The 26,395-nt window shown below is 40.0% G+C and overlaps 1 protein-coding gene across 1 annotated transcript; it reads right to left on the bottom strand.

Annotated features, from left to right (window-relative positions):
* Positions 1 to 8,281: 8,281 nt before the first annotated feature.
* Positions 8,282 to 26,089, bottom strand: LOC139715531 (condensin complex subunit 3-like). Its single transcript, XM_071627098.1, has 21 exons — positions 25,944 to 26,089; positions 24,935 to 25,141; positions 24,347 to 24,575; positions 23,523 to 23,668; positions 23,057 to 23,141; positions 22,256 to 22,448; positions 21,659 to 21,808; positions 20,911 to 21,045; positions 19,882 to 20,095; positions 18,815 to 18,997; positions 18,237 to 18,344; positions 17,312 to 17,431; positions 14,976 to 15,257; positions 14,267 to 14,448; positions 13,424 to 13,592; positions 12,558 to 12,728; positions 11,195 to 11,407; positions 10,532 to 10,640; positions 9,746 to 9,839; positions 9,298 to 9,444; positions 8,282 to 8,586 (listed from the first exon to the last, which is right to left on the bottom strand). Exons 1-21 carry the CDS (start codon positions 26,049 to 26,051, stop codon positions 8,526 to 8,528), a joined length of 3,306 nt encoding a protein of 1,101 aa, XP_071483199.1. The 5' UTR covers positions 26,052 to 26,089; the 3' UTR covers positions 8,282 to 8,525.
* Positions 26,090 to 26,395: the final 306 nt, after the last annotated feature.

The raw sequence follows: 26,395 nt of genomic DNA, 5'->3' as shown, positions 1-26,395 counted from the left end.
CTCACCTTTACCATTACTGGGTATTCATGAACTTCAAAAAGTCCAAATACAGTTTTGACGATGCAGTCAACTTCGATAATTTGTCTACATTGTTGTGACTGATTGATTTTGTGCATTTGAATCCAAAGATAGCGAAAATTTATGTGGGGCACGCACGATTACGAACAGTAATAGCAAAAGTGACTGAATAACATAATTCACACGGCGCAGGACCTAGGCCTGTAACAAGAGATGATCAGAAGGCATCATTTAGACATTGACAATAATGAACACTTTTCCCGAAAATAATTATGATTTCGAAATGACTTCTAGAATTCCGGTCTGATGGTCATTTTGTCGAAAATGTAATTTTGCGCTAAGTTACTATTATTATTATTATTATTATTATTATTATTATTATTATTATTATTATTATTATTATTATTATTATTATTATTATTTATTCGACCAGGTAAAGAATATAGGATGCATATCATAAACATTACAAATATGAAACAAAAACCAGAATGAACATTACAAAGGATACACTGTACTGTACACGTTACACAAAATGGAAATGAAATGAATGGAGACTACATGAGGGTCAGGGCACACAAAAGTAATACATTTAGTATTGCCCCTATAGGCATGTGAACCCACACATGTTGCCCCTAAGAAACATTTAACAATCATTAAAAAAACATCACTCAACCCCCGATCCCCACTCCTTAACACCATAGCCCATATCAAACCTCACAACATAAAAAAGCACAATACAATTCCAATATAATCATCCAACCATTGACTTCATTTATAAACATATTCATACATTAATTTCAAAAACTGAAAAAAATAATACAACTTCAACATAAATGTAGGAGATTCCTGGATTTCCGCCCGACCCCCAACCCTAAACCTTTAACCTCTTATAACATAGTTATCATTGTCGTCAGCATAAAAATGAAAACGAAACACATGCGTACAAATCAAAACAAAAACTATCACTCAATGTGATTAATACCCCATTAAACACCGAGAAAGTAATCTCAGCTAACAATCAATTTGTATACTGTTACCATAACAACTCAGTGTTCAACATGAACAAGGATGAAATTTGCACACCCACATATCATAGCAGTATCATTACATTACATATACTACATATCATTACAACTCGCTGTTTTGTTTAGCGTTATTTTTCGTTTTTCCACGTTGTGACCCGCTTATATTTTAGTAGTATTGTGAAGGATACCCCCCCCCCCCCCATCAATCTCTGCAGATGTTCTTAAATGTGAAGATCGCAGATGAGAAGGGAAAATCTTCTCATTTCAGCGGTATATCAAGTCTATCTTTCAAGCACTGATTACCCGGTGATGAATTTAGCGCTCATGATCATCATGATCAATCTACCAGGGCAATAGGATGAGAAGGCAGAGTGGGATAGGGGGCTTGATGGGAAGGAGACGAAAACCAAATTACCTCCTCAACTTGAAATGATGGTCGAACGGCTTGTGATGGTCAGTGAACTGTCAGTCTCGCTCAGTTGCGCTGATGACATTGTTCAGCAATAAACTTTCAAGAGATAAATCTGTATTCGATGTCTCAGGCAAATTTGAATAAGAAAGTGCAGCATTAATCAGGGAGCTACAACAGCTCTCTTGTGGCTCCATGCCATCAACATGAACCCATCTAGGGAGTTCTAATGAGAGGGTGCGCATTTCATCAGAAAAAGGGTGGAGATCAATTAAATAACGACGATTACAACTTTAAATAATAATCATATGTCTGTGATAACTGCTGGGCTTCTGATAATCTGAAATAGATAATGAATCAATGCTCAGAGCACCTCATAAATAATGCACTTATCACCATGGTCACGTGCCTATGCCATAAAAACACTCGAGCTGTGTATCAGAAAAACAAGTAACTATATCACCACCGAAGTCATTCGTCTTAGCTGTCTTACATCACATCGCGCGCGTATACTTCTCCAAGTGTCAAACTTACTTCCTCCGAATGTATGTTGGCGTATGTTTCATAATGCGGGCGAAATCAAACCCAAACCAATTGGGGGGGGGGGGGGGGGGAGGGGAGGGGGTGGACATCAATATCAGAGGGAGATTGCAGAATCTGGTATTATTTGTCAGTGTGTTCTTTGAAAAGTACGAATTGCTTTGTTCGAAGTCGCTGACCTACCGATGTGAGAGGGTCCAGCAAAATTTTCTCGTGCCATTGATACCGCGAGCGTCACGACTGTGCTTGCAAGCTTTACACAGAGATGCAACTGATACCCTGAAAAAACCAATCTGTTTTCTGTGATTCCTTTGCTGGTTTCTTTCTGGGCTCTCACAAAGAGGAGTGACTGATTAGCATTCTTGTGGTTCCCTTATCCAGCGGATAGAATGAAAAAAAAAAAAACCTCGCAGATTACCTGGCGAGAGGTAATCCACGCCAAGATCGTCAATGCCAGCCGGAACAGAACGTCTGGGCTGAGAATAATTGAAGTCCTTATTTGATTAGATTTTGGAAAATGAAGAAAAAAGAAGAAGAAGAAGAAGAAATGATGACAATAACAGCTACTAAAGTAGGAAAGAACAAGCAAGGCATGGAATTCCAAGTTTCACACACTGTCATGAATCAGTTTTATCAGTCTCAAGGAAATATGCACATTAAACTAAGTGATGATATATAATCACCATGCAATTTTTCCGAGATCAATTTATTTAACGATACAAAAAAGATACGAAATATTTCTGTGACCTACATTGTTTCCTGATTCACTAAAATAACAGGTAGTCATTACCGCTGAAGAATAATAATAATGCCAAGATATAAATATTTCTTTGACATATAAATAAATATGGTATGATATTTCTTTGTAAATCATTTGAGAGATTTGAGATTTTGAGTTTTCTTTGGGGGACATTCGTGGCGATGGCCTTTCACCTGCCTTATTTGAATGACTTTTGTAATGCATTTGTGAGCGATATCACTGTTCTAAGCCTCGAAACAAGTTGATATTTCATAATTTTCTTCTTGTCTGATTCTGATATGCTTATGATGTTCGCTTTCATGGTTTTGTTTATATTTGCGTGAGTGTACATGTGTGTGTGTGTGTGTGTGTGTGTGTGTGTGTGTGTGTGTGTGTGTGTGTGTGTGTGTGTGTGTGTGTGCGCGTACGGTGTTTGTCTGCCTATGTGATAAAGTGAGCTTGAATTTTGACTTGTAGCTTATATCTATCCTCTACGAGTACGTCACTTTCATCTGGCGAAACACCTACTGCGGGCCCGCAGAAAAGAGTGTCGAATTTGATGTCCCCGCTGGGTCTTGGCAAGATAATATTTCATCGCCCGTTGTGGCCTCCACCCTAAAGAACCAGAGACTGTGTGATCGGGCATAAGAAAAGAGAGTCGTGCTTGCTCATGAATTGCGAAGAGACACGGGACTTATTTATAGTCCGTCCCCTTTTACTAGGAAAAATTACGAGGATAACTGATTCAAGTTGCCAAATCATTTAAAAACCTATCCAGCCTCTCTATACTATGCTACACTAATTGTACTACCGCTACTAAACTACTACTACTACTACTACTACTACTACTACTACTACTACTACTACTACTACTACAACTACAACTACAACTACTACTGCACTGACTACTCTACCACAGCTGTATAGTTATATTTTTTTTCACAGAAACGAATAAGGTTGTGAACCCCATTACATCATCGCGTTCCCAATTTGCCCACATAGTAATGAAAAATAGCACTGATTTCATAAGCCTAAGGCTACCTCCTCCCCCCCCCCCCCCCACACACACACACACACATACCCAGAAGCAAAACAGACTCAGGTGTAGACATGCACATACAACACTCACACCTACACTACTTAGAAGGAAGAACGTCGACAGTGATTGAAGGGGAATTTGAAGTAATTCTCATTATATTTCTATCAACGTCTTCCGTGTTCTATTTCTTTCAATTTTCTGCCTCTTATATTTCTCCCAATAGGCTGTCCCATTTTCTTACCCCACTCGAAATTTAGAGAGATGGAGCGTGTACACGCACTTGGCATTAGTTGGCCCATTTAACAAATATCACAACACCGCCGAAGTTACCTCTGTGTAGGGCGATGAGCGTTAATCTTTGCAGGCAATATATTTCGCAGAACTTATGCTTGCCTTTGTAGCTGTCATCATCTTTCATTTCTCCCACGACAGTAATCCTCAAGTCGAAATTCTCGCTCCTCGACACAGTTAACATCACGAGTTCATTCAAATAAAATGTTATACATGTAAATACAAGAGAATGACCAGATTTGTGTCTTTTTCTACCGCCGCTCTTTTCCTCCCGTCTCTGTCTGTCTGTCTGTCTGTCTGTCTCAATTTCTCTTCCTCCATCTCTCTGTGTCTTCAGCTACTGAATACGTCTTTGTCACTGCAAACAGTACAATTTGGGTGCACGTCACGAGACCGACACCCACGAGTCATACAGCTCACAAGTCATACTGCCCATGAGTTATACAGCTCACGAGTCCATCAGTCACGAGCCCATCAGTTCGACACTAAGCCAACAAGGCCCACGAGACCGACACATTACGCGCCGTGTTGTATCTGTCGAACTCATGGGCTGTTTTCACTTAGTGTCGGTCTCATGGGCTTTATTTGCCTAGTGTCGAACTCGTGGGCTGTATGACTCGTGAGCTGTATGACTCATGGACCTGTTTTCAATGTCGAACTCGTGAGCTGTATGACTCGTTGGTGTTGGTCTACTGGGATGACCCCTACAATTTTGTACATGTACATCGCGCTATCTCGATGATCTATTATAAGCACTATACCGGACTATCCCACCATACACCGAAATCTACAACCATAAGCTACTCAACTGTCACCACTGCAAAGCTCCATCTCACTAGCTGCATTATATCTACCTATATTTTCCAGTCAATTTGAAGGTTTTCTTTGATCGAATCGTATATTCCCCCTTCGCTCCATGAATTACGTACATGAGGAGCTGCTGTGGCGAGTGAATAAGACCATAGACTTTCAAATGCAAGGTTTGTGGTTCGAATCCCCCTGTGACTGCAGTGGTTGTAACCTGAACAAAAATCTTGATTGTCATTGCCTAGTAGTCCACTGGAGGGGACTTAAAGTCGCCTGCCGCATGGTTGCTTGCTTTCAAAGCGTTCATTCCTTCTATAGCGGTCACATCAAGCAAGTCATAATGCATAATACAAAATTACATAGTTTTTCCCCCTTTATCACAAGTGTGTTTGTCTTCCCCTATCTGTCCAGGCGGCGGCTTTTATTTCATTTTTATTTTTTTAACATAAATGGCGCCATATAAATGCCGTTTATCATCATCACCACCACCACCATCAACATCATCATCATCATCATCCTCATCCTCATCATCCTCATCATCCTCATCATCCTCATCATCATTCATCATCTATCTAATGATTTGGACTGGATAGTCATGAAGCGTAAGACGTGATCTAGTATACATAGAAGGTGTATGTGGGTGCATGTGTTTGTATGTATTGTTTGCATTCTCAAAAATGACTTCACAAAGATGGGGTGCATATCAACACAAGGAGAATCTGCAGTTTTGGAAGTAGCATGTGTGTTGATAGCCCTATATTATCTTGGCCATTGTGGTATGTGTTCACCACCCCATAAATCTTCACGCATACAGCTGCGGTATGAATCTGATTGAAAGTAAAAAATATGTCGTACAGTATATAATGTTATATTATTTATAACTTGTGTGATTTAGTTGGTAGGTATTCTTTGATTGCATATATGTTTGTCATGGCTTTAAGATTGATATGTCTTTGCTCGATAAATACAGAGCTGTAAATATTCTTACAAGCCAATTAACTGTTACTGTACATCTGTGTATATGTTTGAGGTCCTAACGGGTGACATACAGGGTAATAATAGGGATGTCGGAGCATTTTTGTGTCGCGGGCGGGGAGGGGGAATAGCATGGGATGGAGGGTGATCAGAGGAGAGAGACAGTCTGTAACGTTCCTGATTAGAGTTAATTGGTCGTCTTTCTATCACAAGCCACTGTCATGGTATTTCTGTGTCCCTAGGAAGCCAGCCAGTCAGTCTGTCCGTCTGTCGGACTGTTTGTCTGTCTCTCCTCCAATCAGCGAGTCTCTGATCGATCGGCTTGTCTGCTTTTACATTGAAGCTGTCTACGGTATGTTGGCTGAAGATTACTTGGCTGGCTCTGCGTTCCAGTTCACAGCATTCATTGTTTAGATGAAATAATGAGACAATTGTTATGATCATCATCATCATTCATCGTCGCCATCAACACTCACCATCAGTCATCACCATTCATTATTATCATTATTCATTATTGTCATCCATCATCATTCTGTTCATCATCGCCAGCCATAATCCATCATTCATCTTCATTTGACATTATCATAATTATCACCATCACCATCAACATTCATCAGTCTGTCACCACCATTATTATTATTCCATCTTCATTGTCATTCACCATCATCTTTCGTCTTCATTCATAACCATCATTGATCATCACTATCGTGATTTCATTATTTATCATTAGGTAAAATCACACCTGCAGCAATGTCTTCATCAGCTCAAGACTCGCAATACATCGTGGGTAGTGATGTCTACTCTACCACAATCTATAAGTTGGTCATATTGCACATTGACAAGATTTTCGAAGTAGTACAGGTCTGACGTCAAACTACACGTACATCATTTGGGCCGAAAAGCAAGCGTTTCTTTTGACTTGATTCCTGCAAATTCAAAATCAAATCCACAAATAAAACCAGGCTTAGGTTTCAATAGACATTACGTGTAGATATCTGCATGCAGATCAGATCACTTATGCATTCAGCTGTGAGGTGGTGGTGGTTGTTGTTTTTATTATAAGTACTCTTGCTGTTTTTGTTTTTTCAGTTGATGATATGGTGATGTATATTGTCATTCTAAATGAAATACTGTGCAAGTAGAAATACAAGCTACCTATAGTCAATAGAAAAGAAAAAGACAACTGCCCAATATTCTTGTAGAGCACGAATTACCATCTCATTTAAGACTACTGTACAAAGTGGAAATTTTCAGTGTTGAAATTTTCGCGCATTTCAAGCGACCAGAAACTAGCGCGAAAATAAAAGCATGCAAATATTTTTGCTTGCCGTATGTTCCTGTACTTGGTGTCTTGATTCCACGGAATCAAAAACATGCAAAACCCTTCTCACAAAATTAGTCGCGCGAAAATATCCACTTTTACAGTAATTGATGTATATCAATGCTTGATGTCGTTGTGTATGTGTTATTCCTCCCGTGTGCACTTGTTTGTTTGCAATTACTTGGATACATGATCATGTTTGGAACAAAGAGACAAAGTAAAATGACAACAGAGCAACAAACACAACTGTACGTGATATGAATAGTTTTCATCCTACAGCCATTACATTTATTTCAACTCTGTTCCCATATCAAACCCATCCCACAACCCACATTGACAAGGAATAAACATGGTGTACATGTTTGTCTTTTCTCCATGTTGAGGGAAACACACGTTCATTCGTAAATGTATGTCTCCATTTGTTTGTTTGAGCTATACACAAGTAAGGGCTGACAAAATAAGCAAAATCAAACCAATGACAAATTAAGATGAAAATATTTAATACATTTATCAAGGATAACATTCTGGTAGTTAGAAAATATTGTGGTGGTTCAGGCAAAAAAAAAAAAAAAAAAAGGAGACATGAAACATTAATTCACATTATTCTGAATACATTAATATGGTCATTGCTTATTATATTGTGCCAATAGGAATCAATAGGGTGAGGCATGTTTTATGTAAGAGTCACTACTATGCAGTGGTAAGGTGAGATAATACTTTGATTTGATTTTCAGTATACTGAAAATCAAATCCTTTTCTGAAATAAGCATTAAGTGACTATAGCAATAACTCCTGCTTACCCACTTATTCCATGGTAGAGACAAAACAAGGCATGATTTTTTTAATATGGCAGCAATAACTACCTATCTCATCTGTCAAAATCTACCTGTTGCTTATACGTTGTTAAGAGAGCATATTCACAATTTATAGCACCTAAGCATGCTTCCCGCTACACATTACACACTATTTACACGCAACAAACCGATCCTGGTATAGCACTTCACAGTGTCATCATCATTGAGAATCTTAAGTCCAAAAACTGAAATATAGATTTTAATACAATTACAGAATGTCAAAGCATACATTAAACTGCATTGTTTACTGTGCGACCCCCCCCCCCCCCAACAAAAATAAATTTACAAAAAATCCAAGGGCAAAAAACAACTACAAAAATAGCGGTCATTAAATAGAATAGGAGTGCACCGTATCATCCCCTGCATTTTTCTAGACAGCTTACAGATTAATACCACATGACACAGAAGACACAGTGATGAAATTATGGTTCTTTCTTCACTTGTGTCTACTTATCTTTTCCTCCAAACACAAAGGCACTTCAAGTTTCATCACACTGCATTTTCTTCTCAACAGCTGTCGTCATCAGCATAATTCAGGACTTTGAGCACTCTGTCTCGCTTTGATCCCCTGGTACAAAGAAAAGAGAAGATACAGGGGAAAAAAAACCCCAGAAAATAATGAGCTGGATCATTGTACGGAACAGCATACATATGCACACAGAAAAACAAACACATACAACCAATCTCCTTTAACTACAAAGCAGTTATAGTACTCTATTACGTATCACATGAAACATTTGATTACAAAGTGAGTGATCACGTGCCATTATGAAAATTACTTGATGCTTTTCTCTCTATTCATCACAAAATGCAGGGTTACATAAGCAACAGCGTAAAACATCCAGATCCACAGCACTGAGCCAGGTGATGAAACAAGCGGGTCCTAAATAGTACAACTCCCATTTCTCTTCCATTGGAGTCGATTCTGGCAAAGTTTGCTCGAATTTGCTTAAATTTGGCTCCAAGATAACTGGAAAAGCTAATGTTTGACAGAAGCCAAATACAGGAAACCTTGTTATAACAAACTGCCTGGGACAACTGAAATTTCTTTGTTGTATCGAGTACCTTGCCATCTCAGGGATAAATAAAACAACAACAAATGAACAGATGTAAAAGAATGGGACCTGCAAAATGACCTTGTTATACCAGGTGGTTTGCTACATTTGACCTCAATATAATGAAGCTTCCTTTAAATGAGTAATTAGTGTTGCTCATCATTCTGAGCCTTTTGTTCTGGAGATCGAACAAGTAGGAGATTCTATCTGTGGTTTCTTTTTACCTCTTCAGAGCATGTCCAGCAAACAGTTCTGCATCGCTGTCCTCACTCGCACTCGACATCACAAGCTCTGCCAGCTTGGCCTTGCCCTTGGCGCGACCCCCTCTGACCTTTGACCGGGTCACGCTGGCCTGGCTCTCCTCATTGTCACTACAGAGGAAAAAGAGGGCAGGACAGAACAAATCAACATGGAAGGACAGAATCTTTGGATTGTTGGGGAATCCATATAATATAAGCAAATGATATGTCCATGAAGTGTGGAGTACAGAACTGGAGTCAGGTAGCTTTGTCTTCATTTCACTATAAAAAGCAAATTAAGAATATTATTTTGTACTTTACATTCCAGTTGAGAAGGGTATGGACTCTATCAATGCCATAAAGTCAACCAAATTATTACAAACCAGGTAGTGACACATGACGTCAATCATTTATCGATCTTTCCTCTTCTCACCTTTCATTCTCCTCTTTAACGACCCTCCTCCTGCCCCGAGTACCCGGCGTCTTGGCTGGCTTCTTCTGCTGAGCTGGCGTCTTCGCACTCTTGCCTGGTGAGGTAAATGAATAGAGTGTCACAAAGCTGTAATTTACAGAGAAATGTAGACAGACTTCATGCTGTCACATTTTTAACCTCTCAAAAGGTTGTACAGATATATCCCTCCAGCAAACATCACAGTATTAGTGTCCCCCTACACAATGTATGAAATTTCATAGTAATACACTGGTCACATAATTGTTCAAAAAAAAATGCAAAGCTAACACTTCTATTGAATGTCAAACGAGAATATGCTCCCCTTTTGCATTGAGAATAATGGTTGCATTTTTGTTGTTTTTGTTGTTGTTGTTGTTGTGTTGTTGTTGTTGCTGTTTGTTTGTTTTTTTTTGGGGGGGGTCTAAATAAAATTCAGTGGTAATCTATAGTGGTGTTTCCATCTCCATCATGAACAAATTTCTAGTTCTATCATTATCATTCTGAGGAAAGGTCTGAGTTACCTACCTCTACAATATATCAGCTTATAAAAGGAAACCAATCTTCAGGGTTGCAAAAAGGGACACACAAAATTTAATTTTTGTGATTTCCATCCTTCCTAAAGAGACATAGTGGCAGATACATTCTCTGTTGCTAAGTACATTATGCGAATAAACTACACAGCAACTAACATAAGAATAACACGATGCTACACTTTCTATGCTGAATGCATCAACATCCAATCAAATGATCTCTTCTTGTGAACCATACCTCTTCCTCTAGTCTTCTTGACAGGCTTTTCTTCGGTTTCTGCCTCCTTCTTACACTCCTCTGAAAGAGTCTCGGCTGCAGTGACTGCCTCAGGCTCCGGTTCTTGTGGCTAGTATATTGTAATATGCAGAGTAATAAAGAATCACAAGTAAAATGATTTTCTGCGTAAAGCTGAAAATGGGACAAAAGTATCCCACAGGATCCACAAATATACTGTATAAGTGGAAATTTTCGCGGTGTTCAAATTTTCGCGCATTTCGCGCAACCAGAAACTAGCGCGAAAATAAAAGCACATGAATATTTTTGCTTGCCATATGTGCCTGTGTATGATGTCTTGATTCCGCGAAATTAAAAACACGCGAAACTCTTCCGACCCGGCCAAGCGCAAAAAATTAGCCATGCGAAAATATCCACTTTTACAGTACTGCAGGTTGACAGTCAGAAATGTGACTCTTAAAAAACTTTGTGCAATCACAAATAAATCATTGGTACTTTACATATAGTTGTTTTTACACAATGCTGGAAATATAACATTCTATGACATACAGTAGTCATATATGTACATAGTGTTATGTATGTAGTGTTATGTACTCCCAAAGACACACAGCAACGATAGAGCGGAGAAGTTGGTAGCATAAGAGTGATGTCCATTCTAGAACTCACCTCTTTTATTTTCCCTTCTATGTCTTCTCTGGTGTCAGTCTCCTCTGGTATTTCTTCCTTGTCCATCACTTTGTTCTCCTCTGCCTCCTCGGCTGCTTCTCCCGTCTTTTCTGCCCCATCTCCCCCGTCCTCCTGCTCCTCATCGTTCTCCAGGGCGCCGATGATGTCGGCAAACTTCTCCAGGTGACGCCTGGCAACGGTCTCTGCCACATGCTGTCAAGATTGCAACAATCACAAGCCAAGCATGAGCCACGAAATGGGCATACACTAATCCTGGTACATACAATTATGGCAAGATGGCCTATCTTCAGTCAGAGATAATATATTGCAGGTTGGCTTTCTAAGAGTGGCATAGGTGTGTGTACATGCCTGTTGACCAAGGAGGGGTAAATTATGCTGCTCTAGCCCCTCCTCCCCATCCTATCCACACACAAAAATGATATATATTACACAATCTAGAGTTTAAAGTGAATGAGCCACAAAAGCAAGGGCAACCAAAGAAAATGTGGAAGAGACAAGTGGAGGAACTGGTTTGAAAGAAAGATGCCCTAAAGTGGAAGAGGTGGTGAGGTGTGAGAGCTATTGCTGTGAGAGCTGTGAGGTAATTCCGGCCATCCCCGTTATCGAGGACAGATCCGGATAAAAACTGTCATGATGATGATGATGACATGTATTCTTCTCACATGTATAAACTTGAGTAAAAATCAGTGACACATTTACGCTTCATAAGCAAAGGGACGAAGCAACTTTAACAAAAATGAGGACATTTAAAGTGAAAAACAGTCCTGTCAGCTCATGAAGCTGTGAATGCTGCATGAAGCATTTTGAAATGTTATTCTTTTCAGTTCTATGTTGCAAGGTTAGCCCATTGAGGATGGACTGATTTTGCTACAACATGCAATTCTCATAGACCCCTTCCAGAGTAAACTCGAGACTCGTCCTCAACGGGTTAAATAAGTTGGGAACTTTACATTAAAAAAACATAAAAACAAAAACAAAAATGGCAACAGAGCAATCTTAGTATGAGCCGAGTGCAAGACATTGAAAGTTATAGCTTGCAGCTCCTTTGCTTCAATATGATCTTCTACCTACATGTAGCATTCTCTTTTTTTATGAGACCATTTAGAAAATAAAGTTTACTGCTCACTTTTGAAGTAAGAAAACAGCATTCATCAACTTTTGTGGAGAAATTTTAATGCTGACATGCAATCCCTTTATCACAGCTTTAGCATTGATATCAATATCAACAACTCTTCAGTCACTTAAAGGTTCTACCTAGCAGGCTTTTAGCTAGCAAGTGAGCGCCCGCAAGCCTGGATGGCCAAACAATTAAGGCTAGGACAGCAGTCAAGAGGAGACTGACCTCCAGGAGCATGTCGCTGAGGACTTTCATGTCTGACCGGAGGGCTTGGCTGTGGCCACTGATGGTCAGCAGGGTCAGTGTCTTTGCCAGGACACGAGTGCCGGGGGCCTCGGGGTCTTCCAGGATGGCATTGGCCAGTTTCAGGGCCAGGTTGTCATGGACGGTGGCTTCCTGCACTCAACAACAACAGCAGAAAAGTAAGCAGATTGTAAATGACATGTGATAGTGGCTGACATCATTGTCAAGGTCACTCAGGGAACAAAAAAATATTTACATCATAAAGGGGTTAAAAGGGATGTAAGGGTTTAACCTTGAAGTTACACTGAATGACATTACAATCTGATTCTAGATGTGGAATAATGTAGAATAATCTCTGTTGAGGGCATTCTCAATATTCATCTGTATGCACCCATATATACTGTAAAACATGATATATTCGCGGCATGAATTTTTCACGAATTGGAGCCGACGGCCTTTTTTGCGGCATGATATTTTCGCGAACTGCCACTGGCATTCAATGCATATTGTGTAGACAAGAACTTTTGCGTGCATTTTAATTTTGCGACTCTTGGCGCTCGCGAAATTCGCGAAATTAAAATGCATGCGAATATTCCTCGTTTTACAGTATCTAGACATTGGTGAAAAGAGAGAAACACAAATATATTTCCATGGCACTATCTGATCCTATATTACTGTACTCAATAATGTCTCTGTTGTTTAAAGAGTTCATCTAAACTGAACCAGTCACCAATGGTTATAGCATACTTCAGACGACAAGTCCCTCATGAAATTTTGTTTTTCACTGTATTCCCTATCTTTCTTCTTAATTGATGGGTTGAGTGAAGTTGGTTGTATGTTTTCCTCACCTGTATGTCAGAGGCCTGTCCATTGGTCAGCATAGTGTGGTTGGTTAGGTGGACCATGAACTCAGCCACATTGCTGGGGTTGACCTCGGCCAGAGGGGAGGTGGTTGGCGCATTGAAGAGTGTCCTCAGGGTTGGAAGGAAGGCCTCCTCCCAGCATTCCTGGTGAACCCTGCACAGTACACAAACAGTGCATTGATCAAAGTATTGTAATTAGGCTTTAAAATCAATGTGCAATCACATTGAAATTAATGATTCTTGCATGAAGCAGTTTTTATTGGAACTGATTGACAAATTGCCTCTCATCGACATGAATAACTGCATATGCTGAGTATTTCGCGAGGTTTTTATCTTCGCGAATTTTGCGAGTCAAGTGCTATTCGCGAATTTCAAGACATGCGAAAATATTGACTTTGAACCTGACATGAATGTGACATGCACGCATACATTTCTCCATTACGTACTGTACTTTACAATCTCAAATTCAAGCACATGCGAAATTGTCGGGCTTCGCAAAAATTTAGACTTGCTAAATGTATGGCGTATGCAGTATTCAGTGTTTTAGTAGGAGCCATGATAAAAATTATGAGCATACATACTTGGGTTAGACACATTCACATTGTTATGGCTACCTCATGTAGGTCTCATGTATGCTACTGTTTGGGCATGTGGAGGTTCCATAGAAATGGTGAAGCCATTATGATTCTGATATTGAAAATGCCAACAATGATGAAGAAGCAATGATGCCATTTTAAAGAGAGACAACACTTTGGTTGAAATAAGAATGGGCAAATAAATACAACATAAACCACTGATGTTTTCTATAGACACATGGCCTACACACACCTTCCAGCAAAGGAGTAGATAGGGAAGAAAGTTCCGAGGCAGGAACGGAGATGTTGGTCCTCCTCAGAGGTAGGGTTGTACCACAGCAGGAGGAGACGGGACAGCAGGCGGGGACTGGTGATGCGGCCAGACAGGAGAAGCTTGGACAGTCCCTCCGCTGCGACGGTCCGCAGCTCATTGCTCTGAGGAAGGAAGAGTGACGGGTGACAGGGAGGTAGAGGTCTTAGGTGAAAATCTTGCTGTATTTAGTTCATTTTGTCACAATCAGTTGCAAATTCCCTATTCAATAATTAGACATTCCAATCAGATGAATCTTTTCAGCAGTATTTAGTGTTGAATATTTATTAGTTGGTGCAACATCTATTCAAATCATTTCTTTGATTATTGGACATCATCGAATGTATGCATAGGAAAATGTATGAATGATGCAAAATCTTAATGAGTAAAGTTGATGCCTCGTAGAGAAAAACAATATGAGAAGTATACTTCTACTGACAAGACAAACAAAATACATTTAACTATCTATTGTGTGTTTCTCCATCAAGACAGCAAAACACTTAACACACATTTTTTTCATAATTACTTTGATAAAAACAGAGAACATTGATCAAATTGAAAACAAATTTAGTGAAGAATAAAAAAAGAATACATCTAACTAGTAATCACTATGTCTGGAGATTTTTGCAAACAAGTTAAAAACTAATCTCACCTCACTATCAAGAAGCTTTGTCAGGATGGACAGAACACTAGTGGCAGTGTTCTGGGAGGTTTTGTCTTTGTCTGTTGGTGTCTCTTCTTTTGCACCCTCCTCCTCCTCCTCCTCCTCCTCCTCCTCCTCCTCCTTGTCCTTCTCTCCTTCATCCTTTCCAGCAACACCCTCCAAGGAGCCTGACTCAGGGAGCTTGAAGATGTCTAGACCATAGGTATGGGCGATGTCGAAGACGGCCTGCAGGGCTGTGATCTGGATCGTCTCCTGGTCCACTTGGGAGATCTTGGGAGGGGCAGCACCAACATCGACACGAGATTCATTATCATCAATAACATTTACCACATCACAGGCGAAGAATAGCTAGACTTTGTCAGTGATAAATGGGATGAACAGGAGAGGTTGGCATCCAACTGTCACTTCCAAAAAAGCTTTTGTTTTTTTTTACCCACTTCCAGCCATAGTTTCACACAACTTTTTAAAATTCACAAAGTGGCTTCTCAGTGTGAATGGCTCAAATTAAGAATCAATACTCAGCACAACACCTTATCTGAGGTACCAGTACTCGCTTTTTACATAGGAGGAAGACAGGCTGACAAGCAGGTGCTATGATCAAGAGGATCACACAAGGCACTTTCAACAAAGGGTTTGGTGTCATTAAACAAGAAGCTACATCCGCACAGTTTCTTCAACCTGGGGGGATAAATGGATGCTTACTAGGAATTAAGCGACAGACCATTGCTGGAGTTGGAATAGGCTCAAGTGTGCCAGAAGGCAGCAACCTGGCTGGAAAGCTTCCGTAGTTCGTCAGGAGATGAGGGAATGCACCGTAAGGTCAAGTTTCACTCAAGTGACTGAAGGGATATGATATATGATTTGTTGAAGAGGACTATGAGCACTGCGACATGGTGGAAGGTGCTTTGTAAAACCCACATTTACTATCATCATATCACTCTTTCGAAGGCAACGTCACTCCTGATATTATGTTGCTTTGTATGAAAACATTAATATAAATAGTAGATCGGTAAAAATTTTGGGGAAAAAATAATCAGACACACAGAGGAAAGATATACACTGATAAAATGTAGAGAGTAAGGCAAATTGTTAACCCAGTGTGACGTGGGTGTTGACTTGAGTAGCACTCCCAAATTTGCATTGTACACAAACTGTCACTAATTTTCATCTTTATGCCTCTGCCCGAAGGGTGCCGGAGGCATCATATTTTTCGGGTTGTCCGTCCGTCCATCTGTACGTCTGTACGTCCGTCCGCATTTGTTTACGCGATAACTTGAGTAATATTGAGTGGAATTTTACCAAACTTGGTCCAGGTGTAAAGTATGGTGGGGCAATTACTTGATTTGATTTTGGGTGAAATCAGCCAAGGTCAAAGATCAAAGGTCAAATCATGAAATTGTATCCGTTTACGTGATAACTCAAGACTGAACAAAGGAAAGTTTACCAAACTTTGTCCAAAGATGACATATGATGGGGCAATTACTTTATTAGTTTTTCAGTGAAACCGACCAGAGGTCAAAGGTCAAAAGTCAAGGTCAAATCCTAAAATATATCTGTTATGCAATGATTCAAGACTGGATGAAGCAAATTTCACCAAACTTGGTCCAAGGATGATATTTGATGGGGCAATTAATTAATTAGTTTTTGGATGAAATTGGTAGGAGGTCAAAAGGTCAAGGTCAAATGCTCGACATTTTACTATTTTCACCATATCTATGCAATTTGAGAAGGTATTTTCTTGAAACTTACTGTAAACATGTACTACCAAATAACAACTCTCCAGAGAAAGTTTCAGGTCATGAGGTCAAAGGTCAAAGGTCAAAGGTCAGGTGAAAACATTAAAATTTCATGGAACTTGGTACATATACATGTACTGACTGACAGGGGTTATCAAGGAAATTTAGGGGGTCATGGGTAAAGGTCAAGGTCAACTCCTCAAAATTTCACTATTTCCCTAGGAGAACCATGCATTATGGCGGAGGCAGATCAGTTGCCATAGCGACATTTCTAGTTTTCAAATATTTTGGCACAGACAGAACTTATCTGCGAGGAGGACATGCAAAAAAGTATTACTCTTATTGTTTACTAATAACAGATCTGATGAAATTTTTTTGAGCAAAAAATTGACATTTGAGAACTTTTTTCTGCATCTAATATTTTCCCAAAATTTTCACTGATCTAATTTTCTGCTTTTATTCTTCTTTTTTTCACACAAAGCAACATAATATATCAGGATGGACTTCCCCTTTAAGGGGGTGGAGGTGGGGTCTGCATATGTGTGACACTGATGGGCCACCTAATCTCCATGAGGGAAGGAGGTTTACCTGCATGAGAAGGAGAAGCTGCTGCTTGGCAAAGTTGCGGCTGATTTGGGCTCCCAGCCCCAGGCACTTGACCGCCATGTTACGGACCGAGGGATCCTCATTGGTTATTCCAGGCAGGACCTGATCAAGGAAAGTCCAGACATAATATTGTGTCAAACCTGACCAGTCACCTTTATTCTCTCCTTCATGCCTCACTACTGCTTGAAATATAATTGACAGGGTAAAGTTGTGTAATATTGGCAGTTTATGTCAAATCAAACAATTCTCAAACATAGCTTCATAGGTGGCTGGCAGCCAAGAAGAACTTTTGATAAATGTGATCAGTTAATGTCAGTGCCATGCGGCCATAAGTTTCAAATGCATTTTCTATAAAAGAAAAGGAATCGGTGTGCCTAAAGAGCTCAGAAAGCATGGACTAAATTGGTGCAATATCAAAACACTGTAACAGTTGTACACAGTATCTAAAAAATGAATAACCTTCCTCATCCGTATTACCAGTATAAGCAGTTCCAAGAATGTGCATTCTTCAGCTGCTATTTACAATCTAAGTCTAATTTCGCTTGTCCACACAATTAGAACACCAATACAGACTTTATGCAGTCAACCATCTGGGACAAACTTTAGCACACATCATGGGGAACTATTTTCATAGATAAAATCATAATGAAGCCTTTATAATGCCAAAATTCACAGTGTTCACAAACAGGTGGTATGATTCATGTTTTCACAATACTCATAACCAAAATATAAAATCATTCTCATGCACAGTCCAAAATTAACTAACATACATGTATGATCACTCAATGAAACACGCAGTATATTCATATAAAATGAGAATTGTAGTACTGAAATACTAAGACACTTTGACGTCTTAAGCCTCTCTGTTCCTGATAACCCCCGATAAGGAGTCCTTTCGTTCACCTACCAGTAAGGTGAAAAGAGTCTGCAGGGTTGGGTTCAGCTCCTTCACACTCAGATGCTGCATCAGCTCTGCAGCTATGGTCAGGCACTTCAGTAGGGTCTCCGGGTCACTCTAAAAACACAGATACAATTTGTAATAAAAAACAAGAGAGGGCGCTAGTTTACAGTTGAAAGAGGGAGGGCAGTCATTTAAAACTTCCTACTGCAAAATGGCATTGCTTCTAATACCCTCAGCTTCTCTCAACTTGAGCATACGATCCTAATTTTGTAAATGCAAATTCAAATTGCCTGATTATTATCATTAGTTGTTGTTGTTGTTACAGTTGTGTTTTGGAGGTGGGCTTTTTAGATTCTGCCAAGCTTGTCAAAATAAAAGTAAACTGGTTCATCTGGCTAGTTGAGAACAAAAATTTGACACAATACATGCTCAGATGGACAGATTGACAAAGAAAGAGGAAGAGGAGGAGGAGAAGGAAGGACCTACAATTCAAAGCCTGAAACCAAGATGGATACATTCACAATATGTTAATCCTCCTCCTCCCTTTCTCTAATAACTGCATGGTGGGTGTGGTTCCAACGTACCTTCTCAGTGCGGATCTCCTGGGTGGTGTTCACGATCTGAGACTCCTCCAGGAGAGAATTCTTAGTGCATTCCAGCTCCTCCAACCTCTGCTTCAACTCGGCAGCCTGGCCAAAGTCCTGGTGGGCCACAGACTCCTCCAGGGCATCTCTGGCCTGGGTTAGGTCCAGCCGGACACTGGCCAGCTGAAAAAAAAAAAATGGACATCCAAGATTTTGAAGCCATGACAGGTTAATGCTTTGTTTGTTTGCTTGTTTGTTGTCAAGTCATGGTGGTTGCAGAAACACCTTCCTGTGATGTACATACATCTTGGGGTAGGTTTACAGAAGTATTTCAAGCAATGGTATTTGCATAACAACACATCCTAATAGGATAAAACGAGGAGTATACAACACAGTTCAGTTCTAACAACCGACACATTGAGCTGCACAAAAACATAAATATTCTGTAAGAATTTCATTAGCCAACTTTGTTAAAGTACACTTCAGCAAGACTTGTTCAAGTATTTCATTAACACCCAGCTACATCTATCAATTCCGACTCGCATAAAAACAAATAAACAAACTATGGCAATTGACGTAAGTCGATCAACCCACCGAGGTGCCATGATACCACAGTCATAAATGAATGTCATTCTAATGCCTAGGTATCAGCAGAATGTCATGAGCCCTCATTCAATGATAGCCAGTTCAAAGACATGTATCACAAAGAAAGTAAACCAGTGGATATCATGGCTGCCAGTATCCACACATGAAATTCAGGAGGGTCCAAAAGGCTAGCAGGAAGGCACATTTGTGTTGCAGAGAACTTTAAAAGTGAATAATAATGTCAAAATCAGGGTGACTTATATTTTTTAATTGGGGCATGAAGGATGTTACTAATTTTGGAAGGGAGCCTTGTGAACAATCAAGGACACTAGCAGACTTCAGTAGAGCATAGTACATAAGAACTTTGAGTACATCCTTACAGCATCTGCAAAGCGATCAAAATATTCATGCATCTATCTTGAGCCTCAATTGTCAAATACGTCGCAGATTTCCTTGTGCTACAAAAAGAGGAGGATGCCAACCTTGAGCTCTCGCTTGCGAATCTCGTCGGCTGGGATGGGCTTGTTCACCACGGTGATGGGCTCCCGGATGTCGGCGACGATCTCCGCCATCAGTCCGATGCGGGCCTCGTCGTCGACGTGGAAGTCCTTCAGCCGGACGATGAGAGTGGCCACCAGGGAGGGGGGCACATGGGGGGCAATCAGCAGCTCCTGCACCAGTGCATCCAGTCTCTTCCTGCAAAGTGAGGTTGCAAGGGTTAATGTTTTTGACTCATGGCAAAGGAAAAAGTACGCCAAAGTCCTCTCCTGATGTTTTCAAGGATGGCAGCCATCTCCAGTCTAGCTAGCCTACATCCATCACATAACAATGATGATCATCATAATCTTTTTCTTGATATCAAGGACAATTCTGATGACAATAATAATATAGCAAAACAATAATCATTATCATCATCAGTATCACAGGATTAACAATTGTGATTATGAAATAGGAAGCAGTGACACCTGACTTTATTCCTGCAAGGCTCATGGGAAAAAATAAATCAAGTGCCAGAAGCCACGCATTTAAGTTTGATTGGTTGAGGTCGAAGTTACATCTGACATTTTTTTTTTCATTACATTACAAGTTTGCATGCAACAATGCCCTGATGGCAAAAAAAAAGAAAAAAAAAAGAAGAAAAAAATATATATATATTCTGAAAGTGAACATGACTTTATCTTGTTCAAAATGTGATCACCGTGCAGGGGTCTGTGTTTCTAAGGTATGTTAACGGTTTAGTAGGGCTGGGCCCTCTTACATTCTAGGGACTTTGACAATGAAATCATCCCTTGTGTCTGACAGTACTGTGCTAATAAGACATATTTCCAGTTTTCTTTGATCATGACTACTTACATGGTGAAAATACCTTTTTCATTAAAAATGAATAACTACATCACCAGAAGCATACACTAGACTCCAGAGAAATCAAAGATCTTAGTGCAAGCATTGACATTTGCAAACTTCCTATTTGAGAGGTGCTGGTCACGAATGATGAATCAAAGTCAACTGACCTGCCAACCTCGTCAGACTGATCCAGGCTGGACGTCATCTTGAGGAGGTGCTCGCAGATGAATTCCTGCTTGAGGGTGTTCATGACGACAGTGGTGACATCATGACCGCCGGTCTCATTTAGAGTTTCACAAAACCTATTGTGGTACGATGTCATTGATGGGGAGAAATGTGAGAAGTGCGACACTTGTTTGAGAACCAAATATGTAATAGACTGCAGTGTTTACACACTGCAAACTGTTTCAATCAAAAGATTTTCCCTTTTTCAAGTATGTAATCAGTGACACTTCATATCACTTGTGAAGGCGGAAAGTGCTTACAAAACTAGACTGAGATTATGATAGCGTAAGTGTGGTAGTCATTTTGATGTCACACTTCGAAAAGGAAGGAAGCAAGGCAATGACTGTTCCTTCCCTTACAAAGATCTTGTATACTGTATTCCATGGATATCATTTTCTATGTTTGTGGCTTTCAATTAACTAAAATCTTTTCAATATATATCTTAATTTTATTCTGTCACTACAAATAAAAGAAAAAAAAAACAGAAATTGATAAAAACAAACACAAAACAAATGTCCTCGATTTTTCAGGCAATGGATTCCTTAAAACTATTTATCTATCACTGCAGTATCACACTATCAGCTGGGCACTATAGTTTCCGCTGCAGTGTTTAACAACTTACAACCAATTCTACACTGAAATAACTCTAAACATTTGAAATATGGGGTCCGATTTTGAGATTGTTCTCACTTCTGGATGTAGTCGCAGAATGCAGAGGCATTGGGCATCAGTTTGTCCATCAAAACTTCCGCCTCGTCTCCAAGGGAACGGACATGCTCCACCAGGCATTTCCAGTAAAGAACATTCTCACATGATAGCATCTCAGAGGGAATCACCATACTGCCAAGATTGATTAAAAAAAAATCAATTATAATAATAATCAAGCAAAACAGCAATCACTATGGCACATCTCAATCCAAAGTATTCTCAGTGCAAGCTTCAATCTTCTAGGAATTGCATATTTTTATGATACAAATCATCTCACAAAACTTCATGAAGCTTGAAATTTTCAAGCAAAATTAAAAGGAATGAATCATATTTTTCTACAAAAAAACAACAAAATTTCCATTTCTACGGTGTGAGTAAGGGCTTTCAGAACATGCATTCCTATATTACCATTAATGCAAGCAGTAACAATAAGTCCGCTTTTTCAAACACACTGGCTAAATAAACATAACTCTGACAGAGCAAACACAGATTTAACCAGAAAAACAAACAAACAAACAAACAAACAAGCAAACAAACAAAGGTGATGATACAAGTTTCCAGATACTCCTCTACACCTACTCTTCATTCAGCAGGTCGAAATCCTCAATAATGCCAGTTGGGGGGACCTTCTGGAAGATGGTCTTGAGGGCAAGCTCTGCCGTGGAGCAGGCATTCTCAACATCCAGCTTCTCCAGGAGGTCGATGGCGTTGCCGTCGAAGGCCCTCAGCCAGCTCTGCAGCAGTTTGCCGGCACACACATCTCTCACCATATCTGGGAATAAGAGCACAAAAGCAAGATGAGTAGCATGTAGGAGAGGAGAGAGTCTGTCTCACCTTTCAAATTTGATGGATCAACACAAGGACCATCACTTGCAAGCATGTTCTAACACCAAGAGTTTACGGAGAATGCTACCAAACAGAAATTCATTTTCTAACACAGACACAAGGGCATGCAACATATCAACTAAAAACAAACAAAAAAACAAAACAATAACAGAACAGACTCAGTGCTTGAGTGACACTTGAAAAACATGAAAATTAGTTTGCAGTCAATATGCCAGTGACTTACTTCCTAGGGAGAGTGCCACCAAAGTGATGTGGTCACATGTTTGTGATGAGCAAAAGACTTTTGATTCACTCAGTACATAACACTGCACTGTATTTCAAAGCTTAGTAGAAGAAATAATGTCCTCCCTTTTGTTGCTGCTTCAAATAAAATTGAATTTTTGGTATTGCACAAAATTTGACAAGTGATGCAAACATGAAGATGGTTGATGACAATTCCAAAGCATCATTAGATGGATGTCTAATTGACAAATGTGACTGTCAGATTTCTAGAAAGTTGTAGTTTTCAGGCACATTTAGTGTGTTTCTTTTTACCTGAGTGGTCAGTAAGTCCAGCTTGCAAGACTTTCACTCGTGTGGAGATGGACAGGGCCCGAATGTGCACCTTCTCTGCAAGAACCTATAATCAGGGGGAAAGGCACAAAGAAAGCAGCTGTAAATTTTAGTACCTCTGGCTACATTTTTTTGATAAGTGCTGCTCAGCCAGCAGTATCTCATCATTCTAGTTATCGAACAAGGAATCATAGTTCCTGTACATTGGTCACTCGGTACAACACTTTCTTCTGCCAACAGATTAAACTGTAATGCAATTAAAATGTCAGCCAACTTGTCTTCAGTATCCACCTGCCTAGCGCAATCACTTTTCATGTTTCTCTGCAGTAGCTGCTACATACAGGTGAAAGTGGATCTCTACTAATAGAAACGTACAATAATGTTGTCCATCAAGAAGATGTGATGAAACGATTAGCCAGCCAAGTACATGTAATCAAGAGATGTTTACCAGGAAGGCCATTTTTCGCACGCTGTCCTTGATGTCCCTGGTACGCTGCAGGATGGCCGACAGGGTCTGACCGGCCGGTGCAATGCAGGACAAAACCGTCCGCCTGACCTCAAAGTTGACATCCTTCTCCATCAGGTAAAGGTACGCTATTGGAGAACAATTCACCAACATAAATTCAAATTAACACACGGTAGAGGTAGTGCAACTTGCATCCCACACCAGGAATCATTTCTTTTAAATTGAATCATCGATACATATGCATGATGCCTTTATAATTTCATACTTCTGTGAGGTTCAGCCATGTGCAAGTCATGACAGGAATAGTAAGATGCTCTTAAGAAACTTAATGTAGCAATGTATTTTGCAAAGTGACAATTAAAAGAAGATACCGGTACATCTTTTACAGCAAGATCTTTTGACCTGCAAATGGTCTCTCTTTCAAGCAAGGATCTTATCATTTTGCTTAGAAAAGACATAAATTTCAATACAGTGTGTTCATAATGAAATATTAATAAATACTTAAATTTCAAAGCCTCTCAACATAAATGTATTTTAACCCATGGATTGAGGATGGGTTGAGGATGGGTTGATTTTGCTACAACATGCCATTTCCCATAGACACTTGCCCAAGTATATTTGGGACACATCCTCAACAGGTTAACAACCATAACAAGATATTTAACATTTGCATCTGTACACCAATTACAAGAAATGAATCTCGTCCGTTTTTTACTGAAACTGTCTCTATGTTCATGGGAACTTTGATAAGACTGGAACCAGCTATAACACATGAAAGTGCTCAGGGCCCTTGGCATGTATCTCACCTTTAATGACTGGGCAGTCAGGGTCGGAAGGGTCCTGGAGCCGTGCCAGGGCCAGCACTGCCTGGACCCGCACTGCGGGGAACTTGTCCTGCACTCGGGTCAGCATGCAGCGATAGATGCGGTCATACAGGTCATCATCGATCTGGGCTTCCTCCCCGAGATTGTTCAGCAGTTTGTTGATCATCTGGCATGCCCGGAAACGCACTGCTCGGTCCCGCCCGTTGTGCGACTAGAATATCAGATCAGATAAGAGCATTAGAGTCTTTGTGTTTAAGCTTTCCACCACAACGCTGATCGCTAACCTCTGGTGACTACTACATGTATATTGTGGAGAACCATGTTAGTGCATGCTAACAATCCTGTACTCTGAAGATTTTAATTTTTCACCAAACAAAATGGCTTTCAGAGTATAGAGCTGCCAATGAAGATATATTTTAGAATAGTAAATTATTAATGAGAGATATTGGCACCCCAACAATACACTTGAACTTGTTTGCCACAGTTCAATTGAGAATGCCTGGGAGATTTAACCTGGATTCTATTATTTGATATGAAAGTCCATGGCAAACAGAATGAGATTACCCGTACCTTCAGGAGAAAATTGAAGAGGAAGTATAGAAAGTTGTTGTCTGTGTCTGCATCATTCTCCTTGGCCTCGTCCTCCACAGCAAATGATGCAGCAAACTTGGCCACAAAGTCTAGGGTTCGTTCGACGGCAGCCTCCCTCTTGAAGATAACCATGGAGTATTTGAGAAAGCCAATCAACTCTTCGTTGAGTGCGTGCTTGTCCTCAGCCTGTTCAACATCAATCATTACATGAAAAGATCAACAATAGCAGCACAGGGGGAGATGAGTTGTTTTAATTGTTCAAAAGTCATTGCCCTCATTTTACAACAGACCCACACACTTTCACAAATTGCCATAAGTGATAAAAGTAATTGACAAGAGAGAGAACAGTTAAGTGTGTTGCATCTCACTGCAAACTTGAGTACACTCTAGTAAAAGACTTCAATTTAATTTTCTGCCTTTTGTTTAGATGTTTCAAAGTTTCCCATTGTCTTACAGGGGTCGCACTTAACTTTTTTTTTAACTAGCCAGGCGGACTACTTAGAATCAATTTTGACACTGAAGCAATATTTTGGCGAGCCAGACGGACTAGTAACTTCAGAATTTTTCGATTTTTAGCTAGTCCGACGTGATTTTGGGTGGCCAATGGCCAGCGGACCATCGCCAATTTCGAACCCTGTTGAAACAAAAGGGCTTCAAAGTTGTGTCACGATTCACTACTACTGTGAATGTAATACACGTACCAACATGACAACCGGCCGTGGTTCTGTCTACGTATGGGCTTGTATTTCTGTACTTCAGGTACAAGTGTATAAAATGTTTGAAACAATTGTGTCCTAGGTTGTTGTCATACCATGTTTTTAAAAGCTGATTTTGTATAATGTCCTCTTGCTGTGATAGTGCAATATGTTGTGTAAATCAAAGAATGTCTTATCTACGCAAGTTATAATTGAGACTCTTCCCTGACAACTTGCAATACTACATTGTATACCGTTGTTGGTGGTGTCGTTTGTAATCCTGTTCTTCTCACCTTTGCATAGGTCTTCTGAAGGGCTGTCATGAGCTTGTTGTGGGTATGAAGTCCCTGCTGGCATTCCTCAAACACTTCCTTCACAGTGTATTCCCTTCTGGGAGCCATGATTCAAAGTTGGGGTGTACCACCGATGGCAATCTGTAGTATAGTCTAGAGCTAGCTAGAGTGAAAATCATACAGACTGTACATGTAAAATTTGAATAAAGAGGACAAGATACCAAAGTTAGTAATGTAGGCCCTAGTTTGGTCAATATTTATGAGGTTATGGAAATTCACAGGAAATTTGACACCAGAATTTCACCTCAAAATCATGGTAGAACCTTGGGCATTACTTTGGGGTCCAGGCCTGTAAGTAGGATTTTTAATGGGGGGGGGGGTTCAAAATTATAAAAGTGGACCACTTTCGGGTTTAATCAGCTGCATAAGAAAAAAAAAAAACTCCCCCATGC

Source organism: Diadema antillarum, unplaced genomic scaffold (assembly GCF_040938485.1).
Source record: "Diadema antillarum isolate AM-2024a unplaced genomic scaffold, OU_Dant_1.0 scf00000050, whole genome shotgun sequence".
NCBI lineage: Eukaryota > Metazoa > Echinodermata > Echinoidea > Diadematoida > Diadematidae > Diadema > Diadema antillarum.
The sequence above is the reverse complement of the archived record's forward strand: the minus strand, read 5'-3'. Positions and strand labels throughout refer to the sequence as shown.